General features: G+C 40.2%; 1 protein-coding gene and 1 long non-coding RNA gene across 12 annotated transcripts in view; one reads left to right on the top strand and one right to left on the bottom strand.

The window, feature by feature from the left end:
* The window catches only part of DLG2 (discs large MAGUK scaffold protein 2), a 1009135-nt gene that overhangs the window by 918016 nt on the left and 75389 nt on the right, over positions 1 to 15730 (top strand). For all 11 annotated transcript variants that reach the window (XM_069015930.1, XM_069015936.1, XM_069015961.1 and 8 more), the window contains one exon: positions 4786 to 4900. In XM_069015930.1, coding sequence (XP_068872031.1) covers positions 4786 to 4900 — 115 coding nt within the window. The remainder of the gene's footprint in view (positions 1 to 4785; positions 4901 to 15730) is intronic.
* The window catches only part of LOC138110973 (uncharacterized), a 138275-nt gene continuing 137181 nt past the window's right edge, over positions 14637 to 15730 (bottom strand). Inside the window, exon 3 of the long non-coding RNA XR_011151183.1 lies at positions 14637 to 15175. This is a non-coding gene — a long non-coding RNA (uncharacterized lncRNA). The remainder of the gene's footprint in view (positions 15176 to 15730) is intronic.

The raw sequence follows: 15730 nt of genomic DNA, 5'->3' as shown, positions 1-15730 counted from the left end.
GTGTGTTCTCAAGTGTTTTTTGTATTCTCAGCCTTTTAGTCCATTTCTGAACTCATTTTGAAAACTTTTAAACTAAAATTTCAATATACTGCTTATATTAATAGAAGAAGTCCTTGCTCCATGTATATGAAAGTCGTCGCAGCAAAACTCATCCCAAACTGTCCTTATTGTCTTTGCATCCATCACAGATCTCACAAACTCATGATATTTGGAGAGACCCATGATTCATGGAGACACTTAAGTGTTAAGTAATCAGACTCACAGAAGTTCTCCTACCAAGTCTGACCATGGACCCCCAAAGAGAGTCAGTAGGAAGGGACTGGTGTCTATGTGCTAAAACAATTCCTTCCCACCATGTAGATCCCCACTTGCACAGTGGGCAGATGAGTTGGCAGAATTTTAGGTATCTAAATCACTTCAGCAGTAAAACCTTTGGTATCTGCATCCCCTGAGATACCAAAGTGGATTAGGCAAGATTTTGTAGACCACAGTTTTTTGATCTTGGCCAGCTAAACATGAAGCATATCAGTCTTTGGATATGAGGTTTTAGATGTTTTTTTTAACAGGGCTCTCCATTTACCTTGCTTTGATTTCTCAGTATGTGAGCAAAGGAGAAGTTTCAAGGTGTTTGAAGTTTACTCCCAAAGATCTATCCAGTCCTTTCAACGTGTCCAAGTGCTTTGGAAAGGAAAGGATTGCTTCAATATTTGAAGGTTAGAATATGTATGAGTCCCAGATACAACACACTTGGCAAGGTGTTGGAATGAGGTAGAAGGAAAATCACCAGCTTCATTTATTCCATTGATTCAGTCTAGGGAATGTGGGAAGCAGACAAACAATAGTTCTTCAAACTGATGTCTTTATTTGATAAATATGCTGCTTTGGCCTTGGTTGGCTTGGGGGCACTTCACATTGTAGCCATTCAGGCTGACTCTCCTCTCTCTCCTCACTGATCAGAGAGCTGAGTGGAGCCAACAGACTCTTGGCACAATGGGGATTTGCCTGGGGCAGCATTGCCAGAGCCCTGAAAGATGGTCTTGCTCTCCCTGTAGCTGGGCCACTTCTCACAGCAGCAATCTCCTCTCCCACATCCAGTGCCACCTGTCTGGGGGCAATGAGTGCTATCCGTATCTTTGGGACAGCCAAATTCAGGTCTGCCTACACTGCCATGAGCCCTGGGCCAGCTCTAAACTGGTGTATGAATAAGCACTTCCCTCCACCCCATTTGCCCTATTTCTTACAGCAACAGTCCCAGAGCCACAGGCCGGCACAAACCACTGGATCATCAGTTCTGACCCCAGAAATAATACAGGTTACAGTTTGCTCCCCCATTTGCCTTTTTAGCCTAATGTGTAGCTTTAACAGATTCTTAAGCTAACCAGAGTTGTTAAATGGTTACTAAATCAGGCAACAGGTAGGATCTTTGCAGATGGATTGTAATAAGTCAAATTTGGGAAGTTTTGCTAATGAAGCATTCCAGTAGCAATATGTTCTGTGTTCTCCCTTTCTTCAAAGAGCATGAAATTAGTGAATCAGCTTTAACTGTATTTTTTGTCAGTATGTGACAACCTCAGTGTCCTTTTAATTGTGTAGGAGCCTTGAAAGTGTGTTATTTAGATTCAGTGCTGAATTTGAAGGAAGCATGAAGTGCTTTTCTGGACTTTAGCACTGTCCTTATTCACACCTAACAAATGCAAAACTATTAGGAAACAGCTCCCCTGGAATGATCCAACGTACAAAGAAGTGTTAAGGAAAAAGGACATTTTCTCAGTAGGCAGAACTACCACAGCAGTCCTGATGGCAGAGCATCACTCTTTCTTTTTCTGTTCACATTTCAAATGCAGCTGTAGCATCTAGGAATCAGTAGAAGAACTAGGAGGACAGAGATTAAAGATACTGATTTGAGCTGAGTTAAATACTGCCTGCATTGATGGTCATGCAATTTTTGGTCCAGGCATTTGCCAGGAGAAAGGGACAAGTGTACATTTCAGCATTTTTTCCACAAAAATGTGAAGAAGGTACAGTAGGAAAATACAGTCCTATAAATTTGGTTTTTTTCAAATTATCTATGGGTTTAAATCTGGAGAAAAAACATCTCAAGAAACAAAGTAACAGAATATCATTAGTACTTCAGTAATTTTTTTATATCAAGCAGGGAGGAGGACCTTGAACCTTGAGCTTGTATCACAGACTTATTAGACAATTTTTAATATGTCTTGTGGTTTCAAGAGATCTCCAAGAAAGAGAGAGATTCTTGAATTCAGAATAAGTTTACAGTCAGTTAAAAATGGTTAAATTACAACTGTGCTCTAAAGTCAGAACACAAGTGATAATGTCATCATCTGACCAAACTGTAGTCATTTGAGTATTTGATGTTCAAGTTGCAAATAGCTGGATGCTGTGCTAGAGAAAATCAGAGTTTCAGTCCTCTCTTCTCACTCTCCAGATTGGTGTCTAAATCTGGGAGTTACTCCCACACCTTACATACAGAGTCAGCCTGGGATGTGGATGCTTATTAAAGGGAAAGTTGCTCTGCTGTAGATCATTCATATCTTTGGTGTTGCCCAGATGTAAAACGTTAAAGAAGCTGAATTACACTGTATGTTTACTGTCTTCTTAAGTGTATCCACCATAACTGAAAGAGAGCTAGTAACAACCCTTACAGTTGTAATATTCTATCTGTTTGTGTAGGCCTGATGTTGTATGAGGAAGAGAAATGCAAGACTTGGTCCTTAAGATCACCTTTCCTATTTGCCAAGAAGAAATGTTAGATTCATTGTAATGAAATATAAGCTAAACAAAGCTTTGCTCAGAAGATGATTATTTACTAAATAAATTCTAAAGCAGGGGATTAGAACAAATATGACTCACATAGAGCAAGCTTAAATCCTGCACTGAGGTAAACCCTGCACAACTCAACTCCACTTAAAAAAAAAACATCAGTTTGTAGGAGCCTTAGTTCCACTGAGAATTTGTGCTTTTAAATCTCTAAGTTTAAAGATGCACTCTGGGTGAAAGAAATGAGCAAGAAACAAGCTGTAGAATAAATCTAAAATACAGTCTGCATGTAGGAGTTTCTCTTCTCCTGACATACAGAATTTCAGTTGCAGTCAGTGAAGTCATAGGTATGTGGGAAGACTGAAGAGTCATACCACAGCAGTGGTTCCCAACTGACGAGCAAAGTAGCCACTGTCACTTAACAGACTGAGTAGGTAATGCCAAGGAAGCTCGGTGGAAAGGGAGGCAAAATGTGTCAAGAGAGAAGGAGGGGAAAAACCCAAACACAAAACCCCAAATCAAACCACTCTGCTAAACCAGCTTGAAGGTGGCTAGTGTCTGTGCAAAATGGGGAATCTTGTAAAGGTCAGGTGTTATTACCCAATGAAAATGTAGAGTGCACTGAATAAAATGAATTAGTTGTTGTAAAGCATCTAGACGTTCTGGGAAGTGAGCCAGTAGGAACAGCAAATGATCAAACTAAAATAATGCTGAGTTCTTCTAGGAGAAAATGCGAATGTTGCTGTCTTACAGCATTTTCATGTAGCTCAAACAGCAACAAACAAGATGCAGACCATTGGGTTATAAATGCACTGTAAAGATTTATTTGCTTAAGCTGGGAGGTGGTGTGATCTGGTGGGATGTACCTCCATCCTTTAAGGGAGGAAACCTTGTGTGCTGGTTTCACTTCTGCTTTAGCGTTGCTGTGGGGAAAGGGACCCTTCTTTTGAAGGCATCAGTGAAATAAAACATTGAGGTGCAGGGAACATCATCTTCTCTTTGCTGGCATCAGTCTGCAACATCTTACTCTTTTAAGTGTCACTGACTCACTGAAATGTATTTTGCACACCCCCTCAGCTTAGTCTTATAGCTCACATCAGTAGATTCCCCGGGTTTAGGTTGAATTATGGCTCTCTGTGCTGCCGGAGGTTCTCAGTTTCAAGGAATTAGAGCTTGTCTCCAAAATCTCAACCTCTCTTATTGCAAACCAAACTGTGGGTCACACAATGAACAAGGGGAGCATGGCAGCTGGAGGGACAATTGACAAGGCTGTGTTCTGTCAGAGAGGAGTCTCACCAAATGATAAGGCTCTAGCTTATCCTGTGTTGCTGGGCAGCAGGTCATAACATTTTGCAGAGCTACCAGTAGAACTATGGAGGTGAACAAGGTGGGGGGGATAGTTCTGTGCCACTGTTATGCAGGTGAGGTTTGGAGTTTCTGGGATCACCCACCCTAAGACCAAGATATTAAAATGAACAGAGCCCAAGCCTCAGTGGGCAGAGTAAATAAGGTGGCTGATTGCTCATACAATGATTTTCCAGCTGCTTTGGGGATAATTGGACTTGGAAATATCTCCTTCATTTTGACAGGATTTTACAGTAATTGCTTGACTCATTAGTAACTTTAGTGTACCGTCCCACTGACCCTAACAAGGAATTGGAAGGAGGAACGATACAGTGCAAAACTGCTTTCACCATCCTTCCCACAGACTGAGAGATACTTGTTAACACACTTTAAACCTCCTTTCCTTTCCTGAAGCTGCAGGACCGTGGGTGTAGATATCTGATTCCTCACCTAGTTGGTGTTGAAATATTCAGGTACCACAATAAAAAGGGCATATATTTACCTAAGATAATACATTAATGCAAGGTTCTATGAGACCTCAATTTTCAAGACATGCCTTACACTCATTAATTTAATGTTAATTTGCATTTAGCAACCCTAATGATTATATAGGTCAAGAAAACTAAAATATCTTTGTTCTCTGGGGTTTTCTTATCTCCTTAGAGTACGCTCGATTTGAGGCAAAAATCCATGACCTGCGTGAGCAGATGATGAATCACAGCATGAGTTCTGGGTCTGGCTCCCTGAGGACTAATCAGAAGAGGTCACTGTATGTCAGGTAAGCAGGAAGAGCCTTCTCCTGGGAATATGTCACCAGCTACCCTGTCTGTGCCTGAAGTGAGTTGTTGGTTTGGCAAGGTAGGAAAGAAGTCTGAGGAACTGCCTTGAAACAAACTGAGAAATGCATCCATTTTACAAGCGTAGCATCATTAATGAGAAAATGGATAAAAGTCCTATTTGCCCTATTTGACCATTTAGAGTAATTTGCAAAGACCATTATACTTTTATAGTGATTTGGGTTTATGAGATTTCTTAGCTCTGTCAGTATCTGAGATGGATATTGTGGAGTATTTCCTTCCGTGTAAGGTCTTGCCCAGACATGGAATGAGTGTTCTCAGAAAGAGCACCTTTTTGCCAAAACGTTTTTCTTGCAAAACACGAACTCTTATAGCTATTCTAAATGCATGGCAATCTGCTGCTATCCCCTTGTGTATGTTTACCCTTCTAGCAGTCTATGCTGCAAAGAGTTTGCCATCTATCTAGCAAGGTCAAATGTGGAGATGAGATGGCAAACAAGCTGCTGTCCATAGCGTAAATGAGGTAGTGAATAACAAAGGAATTACCTTTGTAATTTACTGTGAGCAGTGGTTGTAGTTTCACTTTGACTCTACGAGTGTCTTGCTGGACTGGGTGTTGCCCAATTGCCCCAGCAAAATTCTCGCTGTCACTCACCCCTTTTGGGACTCATGGAGACTATGGGACTCTGTCAAGTATTTTAATAATCTTAATAATTATGCTTCTCTAGGCTTTCATTTTCACTCTCCCCTTTGTCCCCTCCATCCTCCCCATGCTCAGCATATAATTTGAAATTCCTGACAATCATGAAGTAGAGGGAAGCAATTTGTCAGCCTCAAGGCAGTGATAATTATTCACAGGGGAGCTAATTCAGGTGATAACATTGCAGAGATCCAATTAAGGCTGAATTCTACATTTTGTCATTATGCTCTCAGTGTGAAGGAGTAAGGTAGCAGAGAAGGAAGGGAAAACTAAAATGTTAGCATGAAGGGTCTTATTCTAATGGGCAACAACCACATGAAGCACTAATTGGTACTGCTGTCAGAAAGAGCAATGACTGAAGGGATATGGATCACTCTTACCAGTGATGTTACTGTTGGGCAAGGTCAGATTAGAAGTGTTGAAGTTTTCAATGCATCTCTAGCCTTCTCTGACCTGAAGTAAGTTCTTTTCCAGACCAAACAGAGTGACTTTTTTGTCAAAAGCTTTAGTCAGCTCCCTGAATTTGCATTTTATGAAAAGCCACAATTGTGTGTGTAAGGATGGATAGATCCAAGCTTCCTTTCTCAAGGTAAGCTAGGAACCCAAAATGTGGGGAGTAATGGTGCAAGAAGTCCAAGCCAGCAAGTGCAGGTTAATTGAGGTGTACACATAAAGGGCTAACGCAGGGTCCTGAACACCTTACTGCAGTTTGAACTGCAACAAAGCTTGATCCCCCCAGTGTGAGCACTGACCTGGTAAGCTCTGCTGAGAGCTGCAGCTTATTAACCTGCACTCTGAGCGAAGCTGAGATGTCTGTGCTGCATCTGGACAAGCCTAGCTCTTCTGTACAGTACTTCTCTGTGTGCACTGATGAGCCTGGTTTTCTGCTAGTTCATGAATTCTGGCTGTGGTCTGTCTCACTAAGCTGCTATGCCCTGGTGCTTCACTGCAGGAGCCTTTGATGTCTTAGCTGCTTATCTAAATGGCACTTCCCAAACCACAAATGCAAAACCTGTTCTTTTATTCCAGAATCATTCTAACAAATGCCCCAAACCTCTGAAGCAGAAAACCACAAAAGCCTCAGTGACTTTTGTTAGCATTTACTTTTTTCACTCAAAACCACACAATTGGCTGTGTCCATGTCTGAGCAGCCTGTTTGAGAGGCTCTGCATCCTACATATTGCCATAACGTGTTTGTAGTACAGTAGCACCTGAGCCTTATGCCTGTCACTGTTGGTTCAGTTCACATACACTAATTACAAAGGTAGCTTATGTTTATGTTAGGCACTAAGGAAAAATAAATGTGGGCTCAGAAATGTACTTGTTTTCAGAGATGAAAATTTTCTCTTTATGGATACTCTTTACTGGCAGGGCCCATGTGAAAAGCTAGGATCTAGCATTTGGTTTCTATTTTTACAACTCGGGACATTTCTGTTTCAATGGATTATTTTAGTCAGCATGTGCAAGAGAGCTAGAGGCAAATGACCATATGTTGTTGTAAATCTCTAGCTGTAATGCCAAGTTTATGATTCAAGTTTGCTGTTTTCCTTTCTTTGGGATGTAGTGATTTTGCTGTCCTTCACTGAGTACAGCAAGCATGATTATTTTTTAACCAGAAAGCTGAATTGAAGCAAATCACTATATTTTAGGCAACACCAGGAAATAAATTAAGATCCAGATAGGTTGTAATAATTGAAAATAAGTGTCATTACCTGCTCATAGAAAAGCCAGCAAAAGAGGGTGAGAAAAAATAAAGCTACAGTTATGCCAGTGTATGTGGGGTTCATTTGATACAAGGTTTTCTTTACCTTACAGTCTGTGATTTCCCCATCCAGCCCCTACTAAAAAAACATAGCATTGAGATATGTGAAAGAAGCTATATTAAATTAAGTGAGGCAAAATGTAATATGGGGTTAAAGGGTTGAATGTAGGTGGCTCAAAGCAGTTAAAAGTCTCACTTCAGGAGTGTATACAACACAGGAAAGAGATCGAGAATCATTTGTTCAGAGAAACTCTGTAGCTCTTTGGCATGAGATCCTTTATCTCTGCATATTCCGGTGTTTCCGTTTTGTATTATTTTTTCTTTCTTTATCCTAGTCTGTCTCTCTGACACCTCCTGGAATATTTCCCACAAATTTCCTGGGGTTTTTTTTCAGTACTACCTGGTCCTTTTGTATCACAGATTGTGTATCTCTTTTTGGGATGTCATCAGAGAGTCCACAATACTAAAGGCAAAGTATGAGACTCTGGGGGAGGATGGAGCAGTAGGAAATGCTTTTAATCCTTTTAGGAGCCTACAAATTCTTTGTCACTAAATCTGTTGAGGAAAAGAAATACAAAAAGAAATGCAGAAAGTGAGAGAATAGATAGGAAACGTAGAAAATGTTATTATTCATGCTTTATTTGGTGGTGAAAGTGAATGAATTTAAATTGAATTCACTAACTGCAATGGTAGGCTAAAAAAAATCTGCTGTTATCATTTTTAAGTCATTGGAATTCAGTCATCAGCTCATGATCAACAAGGAGAGTAAACAAACCCATCACCAGCTAGATGTTGTGCTATATACATGCATAGCAGGGTCTTATGCAAATCCGTGTCTTCCTTTTTGTCTTTTCAGCTCAAGATTTTAAAATCTGCTCTTGTAAGATATATATATTTGTTTGTTTTGAAATAAATACACACTTTGTTTTGTCCTTCTTGGTCCATAACAATAGTCAAATTTTTTAGGCTACATATGGTTACTGTTGCTACTCTTAGGAAGTGCCAGATCATGTTATTTAACTCACAGGCTATGGAACATGACGGGCTTTTGAAGAGTTAAGCATCAGAGAAGTACAGTCCTTTAAAACATTTGTTGAATTGGAGCAGCCACGGAAACTTTTAACTTCCAAGCTTTGAAGGAAACTGAGAGCTTGAGTGGTTTTCCTGTTGTTTTACTAGATTATTCCTGAGCTTAAAATACTTGTGTTAGATTGCTGAGGTGAAGAGTAGCCACTTCAGTAATTGCTACAATACATGCAAAGAAAAGGTCTTCAGGCATTATCTGGCATCCAAAACTGCCGTCTTAGCGTCTGGTTTTGGTTTACAGATGAAAATTGCACTTAGAATAAACAGTCACTGCGCCATTTAAGCTTTATTCAAACCAGACAGCTTCTGAAATAGTTTGTGTTTAAAAAATCCAGTTGTCTAAAGCCACAACCAGGCGCTGTGGAGGTGTATCACTGTGCAGAAATAATTCAAAAACTTCACACCCCCCAGCCCTTTCACCGCCACTTCTCTGTTTAAAATCTGTTCAGTACTGTCAGTGACCAGACATGATTTCACCTCCTCAGGGCTCCTTGTTGCCATCTATGAAGGGACTGAAATGCAGCTATTTTGGCTTCAGCACTACTTTCAAATACATCAGTACAAAATGAATGGTACAGCTCGCTGTAAGTGTGGGGATGGAAATCAGGGCTGGGGCAGGACTGCAATGTCAGAAGTGGTTCTGAAGCTGCCTCTCCACTGTGCAGGGAAGAACACTACAGTGGGAAGGGCTCTTCCCAATAAGGTGAAGAAGCTTATGATCAACCTTTTTATTTCTAGTCCATGTTGCACTATTTATAAAAAATGTGCACGATGCAAAGGGGTGCCCCTTAGTCCACTACATTTTTGTCTTTTTCTAACTGGAATTAGTGCTAAGCATTTCATAGCTGTGATAGATATGGGCCATAGAAACACACAGTATTATGTGTTAAAAATGTGTGTGTTCTGGTTCATTTTTTATTGAGCCATGAGGAAGAATCTGGAGATTTGCCATCACAACTTAGCATCAGCAAAAGGGAAGTCAAAGCTGAGGTACTTTGGGTGGTTTACTCTCATTCCCAGCACAATGGATTCTCCAGTAGGTATTAGACAGATTTATACAAATTTCCTGGACTTAGGAATTAGCATGTTGCCGTATCATAGATTCATAGATGGTTTGGGTTAGAAGAGACCTTAAACATCACGTGGTTTCAAACCCCTGCCACGGGCAGGGACATCTTCTGCTAGAGAGACTTTGATTTTCAACAGATCACAGAAATTCTCAGTTTTGAATTTTTCAGAGCTACAATTGAAATTCAGTAGAGGCAGTTTGTGAAGATTGAATCTGATATCCAGGGCTGGTTTTATGCAATGTCTGTTACAAATACCATTCAGTCTTCCTGTCTTCTCTGAGGCAATGAACCTCCACAGGCTAGTGAACATCAGGTCAAGGCTCTGTGGGCAGAATTCTCTTGGGAATCTGCACAGCCAGTTGCAATGCAGTCTGAAATCCACCTGAGAAATGCAATTCGTGGAGACATCATGGTAGTGAAACCTGAACACAGACTGGGTGATGGATAGCTCTAGTATGTGGGTCTGGAAGGAGAAATGCCATGAAGAGGTAATTGCGCCAGGGGCTTCCAGAAGGAGGTACTGAGGAAACCAGAGAGAGCTATGAAAGAGTCATGATTAAATACTCATTACCAGGAGAGAGAATATTTTTTTGAGAGATGTATATGTGCGTGTGTATATATTATATATATAAAAAGAAAATCCAAATAGATACATTAATGTTAATTACATGCTACATCTACATACACATTGCAAAAATCTTCACTTAAGCGAGTTGCCTAGTATCTCTCTTGAGTCAGTGGAGTGCACTTGGCACTTTCAGAGTACAATTCATGTCATCCAGAAGTAGACATCTAAAATTGCACAGGCGAATCATGCCCTAAAAATGTCTCTTTCTCACAGTTGAGTGGAAGGAGCCTCAGGTGATTAGCTGAGATGTAAACATCAATATTAGAGACACTTCAAGTTATGTGACCTGAATCCCACGCACACTGAAAATCTTTCTGCTTTGCTCTCTCTCTCTCTCTCTCACACACACACACGAGTGTTCATATGCATATCTAGGAGCTGTAACATCAGGCTTCCGACTGTTTCTGTGCATTCTTCTGTGACATAGATTGGAAACACCAACAGTCTTGTTTAATTGGGCTGGGTTTTTGCCCGTATTCTTATTCCCCAGAATTCCTTCTGAATTCATTTGTCACTTTAGTTAGCACTACTGAGGATCCATAGACACTCAGTACATGGTCATCAAGCTGGATGAGTTTATGACTCCAGCATCTGGGAGCATCCAAACTGTAGTTTCTTTGAGGTTTTGCAGCACTGTAGGCCAGTACAGATTTCTGGGGAGCAAATGTAAGTGAGCTTGGCACCTAGACATTATTTTTTGTGTTTGTTTTAATGAGGAAATAGCTACAGCTTACATAGCCATGCAAGTACTTTAATGGCATGATAGAACTATTAGAATTCCCTTTACTGAACAGTAAGTGGAGGAGAATGGAATTTTTAGTACAGTTTTTTCACTTACCTCAGATTCCTGGGCAATTGAATGGTCCAAATTGTAGCACAGAATGGAAACATGCGTTCAGAAAATGTGTCATAAATGGCACAATACAGACATGTTTGGAAATGGCCGTATAGGTACACACACAAACTCAATTTGTGAAAGGGCTTAATGGACTTGAAATTCCTTTTCAGACTGGAAATGTTGAAATGTCACTCATTTCACATGTCCTGGTTAAGTAAGAGTTTCTGAATATTCAATTACTACTTTTTAACGGTTCTTTCTCTGAAAATAAGAATCTTTTCCAGATCCTCCTGGCACAGATATTCTCCCTGGCTTCAGTGAGAGCTGCTCAGATTCAGAACCAAGGAAATAGTGTAAATCTTTATTTTTCAAAGCAAGGAGGGTCACTCTGTGTGCTTTAGAAACCTTTTCCCTGGGGAGACATTCAAGACCTGAACTGCATCACTGAGTAACTGTTCACTCAGGTCTTCATTAATTATCAGAAACACTGAGGAACGGAGGAGGATGAGGGATTTTCTGGAATATGAGAGTCACCTAATACAATGGGAAATATGTAGTTGTTATTTATTGCATTGAATTTCATGTTTAGAGAAAAAGCATCTGGCTTACAGGACATGTGATTATCTGTAAAGTGAAAAAGGAAGATGAAACCAATTCTTGTCTTTGGCAAAGCAAATCTAATATTTTCTCACAAAATACATCCTGTTTATATGCTTAGGGGCATTTGCAAAAATTACCGTGCTCATCATTCTGCTGCTAATAACAGAGCAAATGAGAAATTAAAAATTTCAACTGAAAATTGAAGAAGAGAGGATATCTGGAGAGAAACTGTTTTGTTGGGCTTTTTTTTAAGGTGGCCTCTTGGTGTCGGTGGGAACTGTGAGCATTTCACAGTTCTTTGTATTATGCCTGTGAAATTTTCGCAGGTCCTTAACTGAGGTGTCCTAAGACTCACAATGCTTATGCCACTCTCAGCTGAAAGATGCATGTGAGAATTATTAATTGTGGACTACTCACAATTCAAAGGCCTTCAGTTTTATAGTTTGATGGCAGTCTGGTGCTAAAAAAATCCATCCTAAAATGTGATGCTGTAAATACAACAAAATATGTCTCACCAATACCCTAGGACTGTGAAAATCGATATATTTGATATACAGTCAGTTGAAACTATTAGCCACCTCACAAGCAATTACAGTTTTTGCTAAGAGTCACTGCAATTCTTATTCATCTGATACTTTTTTGCAGTGTTGATACTAATAAACAGTTAAGGAAAAAATGATGTTTGTTTGCAATTCTTCATAATGTTTCACAGACAAAGACAAAGCAGTTAATGGAGAGTGAAAACTGAGCATGTAAACACATCAGTCAAGCAGTCTCATCTCTGTGTCTGACACCAGCTCTCTCCTTCACATCTTCATGTTTATCATATCTGCTGCTTTTAGGTACCAGGTATGTAATGAGTTCAGCCAATCCCTCCCAGAGACAGGGTGCAATGCATTGTTAGCTGCAGCATGAGCCAACAGTTCAGCAAGCCTTTTATCAATGGGTGTTTCTCCAGCTGTGTCAAAAAGGGGCAAAAAGCAGATTTATTTCTATGTGGTTGTGGCTTTTCAAATCATTGACTAGTTTGTGTTCAGGATTATGAGCTATTGCACACGGTACTGAGCATTTGGAAGGACTGAGCCCCCTGTGAATCAACCACAGCCTGCAGGAATTGGAGATAACACATTCTGCCTAAAGTTCAGAATAGAAAACAGAATACAAAGCAGCTCCTTTTCAAAGCCATTCTTGCCTAAGTTATCTTATCTTTATATTTTCAGTAAAACTTCTGTGTATTTTAAAAAACTGGCTCAGACCTGGAATCGTGTTCTCAGTGCTGAATTATTAGTGCCTGGTGTGAAACAGCTTTTCTATTAGCAACTTCAGTAGGCATAAATAGTACATACTTGTGGCCATTTTTTGTATTGTTCTGTTTCATAAGTTATTAAAATAATGTCCCAGAACAGGTAATGTGCTTGACATGATGTCTGCTCTACAGAAGCAGCACACCTTTTTCTTTTCTTAAGAGATGCCTTAATATCTTTTCATTGCACACATATTGTGCTGTTCCGTTCCCTAGAGGGATTGCTGCTTTCTGCTTCAGAGACTAGAAAATGTCAGCTTTCTTTTATCAGCTAGGATAATATCCAAACCAGAAGATGATGAGGATGAAGATCTTGGCCTTATGTGGGAGTAGGATTTGTTTGAAATTTTTATAACCCAAGGTAGACACAGTTTCAGTCTCATTTCTAAGCAGAAATCTGAACATGATCCATCAGTGCAGGGTGGGGACAGGAGAGTGAAGATAAACTGTCTGTGCCTTAAAATGGCTGAAAGTGAGTCAGCAAAACATGCATTTAAGCGGTGTCTGTTCTCTGTGAAATAGCAGTCTGATCCAACAAGTGGTTGCTTATGATGTTTCCATGTCAACAGCTATAATAGGACACCATCAGTTTGTGCTGCTCTCAACTGGAAAAGTACAAGCCAGTAGCTTAGAGCGTGAACATAGAGAGGAGAGCCTATTGAAATAAAAGCTTGTGTGAGTACAGTCAAAGTTGGAAATCTAAATATGTGCACTGGCACACAGCACAGTGGCTAATGTGAAAGAAGATGCTTGGCCCTATTGAAGAGTTTTCTACCTGAAATCTTACACAGAGAAGTCATAAAGCCACTATAGAACAGGCTCTCCAAATCGGCTGTGTTGAAACAAAGCTGAGAAAAGTGTGAAACAGGACATACCACTGCTGAAAAAAGTAGTGGGAATCTGCATACAAAATTGCTTTCAATAAAGACAAATGAGGAGCATCTTTGGTCTCACTGCAAGGAAGTCCATCTATGGAGAGGGAGCCCAGCCGAGTTAAGTGATGAGGCTAAGTGGGACCAGTAGTCTTTTCTGACCCTTTTACTTCTCATTAGAAATAGAAATTACTGTAATAATGCTATGGTGGGCCTGGGAGGATCTGGGGAATTGCCTACCTGAATTGGGGATCATAAGGAGTTCCTCAGGAACTCCATTTGGTCATTCACTGCCACCCCATTCTTGTAACAGGAAAAAAAGTACTAATCAGGTCCTCCCAGGCTTCACTGACATCCTGTTGAGTAAAGCCTGGTTTAGATGCAGCTACTTTACTATTTCTGCTGTGAATGTTGCTTGTATGGCACTGGTCAATACTTCAAGGTGGTGTCCAAGGTGACCCAGCTCAGCATGCCAGCCCCAGCAGGTCTTGCACTACTTGCCCCATCTCTGTCCCTCTTGTATACCAGTGTTGACAAGTTGGATTTGATCCTCTCCAAATGTGGCTCATATCCAGTAAAAAATTATTTGAGATTAACACATCTCTGTGTGTGTTATATATATGTGTGTGTGTACATCTGCATTCTGCTGTGTCTCTGACTTCATCTCTTGTGAAGACTCTGATTATGTGTGGCTCATTCTTCTCTTCAGACTTCCTCCACTAATTGCTTTATCTACTAATGTAGCAAATAAGATTATCAGAGTTATCTGGTGAAGAGTTTACCAGATGTTCCTCACCAAATAGGAATTATAATAATTAAACATTCACCCACTTTCCATAGATTCTATTTCTTATGCTTTTTAATTGACCTTGAAGGTAACCACATTCCTTCACCCAATATATTGGGCTGCCACAATCATCAACACACCTGCTTAGCACAGCATAATATCTACTCCTGTACAAAGACCTGCTTACAGAGAAGGCAATAACATGTTGCTATTTCTGCTCCTACATCTTCCTGCAAGTTGTTTAAAAGGGTCCTGGCACAGTGGGCAGCAGCTGAAAGCTTTGGGAAAAAATTAGGGCAGAAAAAGTTACTTAACAATATAGAAGGCTTTGGGGTTTTTATAGCCTCATATTTCTAACCACTTAGATTTTAGTTATGTCAGGTTGGAATAGTTTTTACCTTCGTGTGCTACTAATGATACCTGTCCTTCCCATTTCCAGAAAGTATCCATATTTATTGCACTCAGGGAGATGGAAAGATCTGTAACCTTTTTCTTTTAAAAAACACTATCTCTGCAGACAGGCTTTTTCCTCTTGATGTCCTTGAGACGTTTTAGAGTCCAGGTAGAGGCTGCAGATATCCACTGTAGTAATTACTCCTTTCAGCAGAGACTGTAAGACAATTTGGAGAGAAAAGGATCATAGGTTACCAATGACAAGATGAAAGCACAGCCTAATGGCCATCAAGCAGTATTTTGCCACTTTCTTGCAGATGGTTCAAGATTTAAAGCTGTATTTCAGTCCTTTCCACTGTTCCCATCTGTACCCCGCCAGTACGACTTTGTCTGTCATGTTCCATTTTCCTGAGAACACTTCAGGAGCTACTCCTGTAAAAGAAGTAGAGCTTAGGTTTGAAAAATGTCTATGGTTTCTTCATGTATTTATGGACAAGGAAACAGGCTTCTTTGTGAACCCATCTTGAAAATAGATTGAGACTAGACAGTATCAAAATCATTTTCAGAAGCACTGCAGGAAACAAGGTAGAAGCAGTGTTTCTAACAGGGTTTGCAGATTCCAAATGCAATTGTCCTTTCAGTGTAAGCATTGAAAGTTATTTTTCCTTTCCTACACTGGCTGGCAGAGCACTGCCACATCCATGGAGAGCTGTTGTGACAAGAATGCTCTGCTGCAGGGAGAAGCTGTGGATGTAATGTCCCGAGAGATACC

This window comes from Aphelocoma coerulescens, chromosome 1, assembly GCF_041296385.1.
Source record: "Aphelocoma coerulescens isolate FSJ_1873_10779 chromosome 1, UR_Acoe_1.0, whole genome shotgun sequence".
In the NCBI taxonomy this organism is placed as follows: domain Eukaryota; kingdom Metazoa; phylum Chordata; class Aves; order Passeriformes; family Corvidae; genus Aphelocoma; species Aphelocoma coerulescens.
This window is presented reverse-complemented; position numbering and strand designations above follow the sequence as displayed.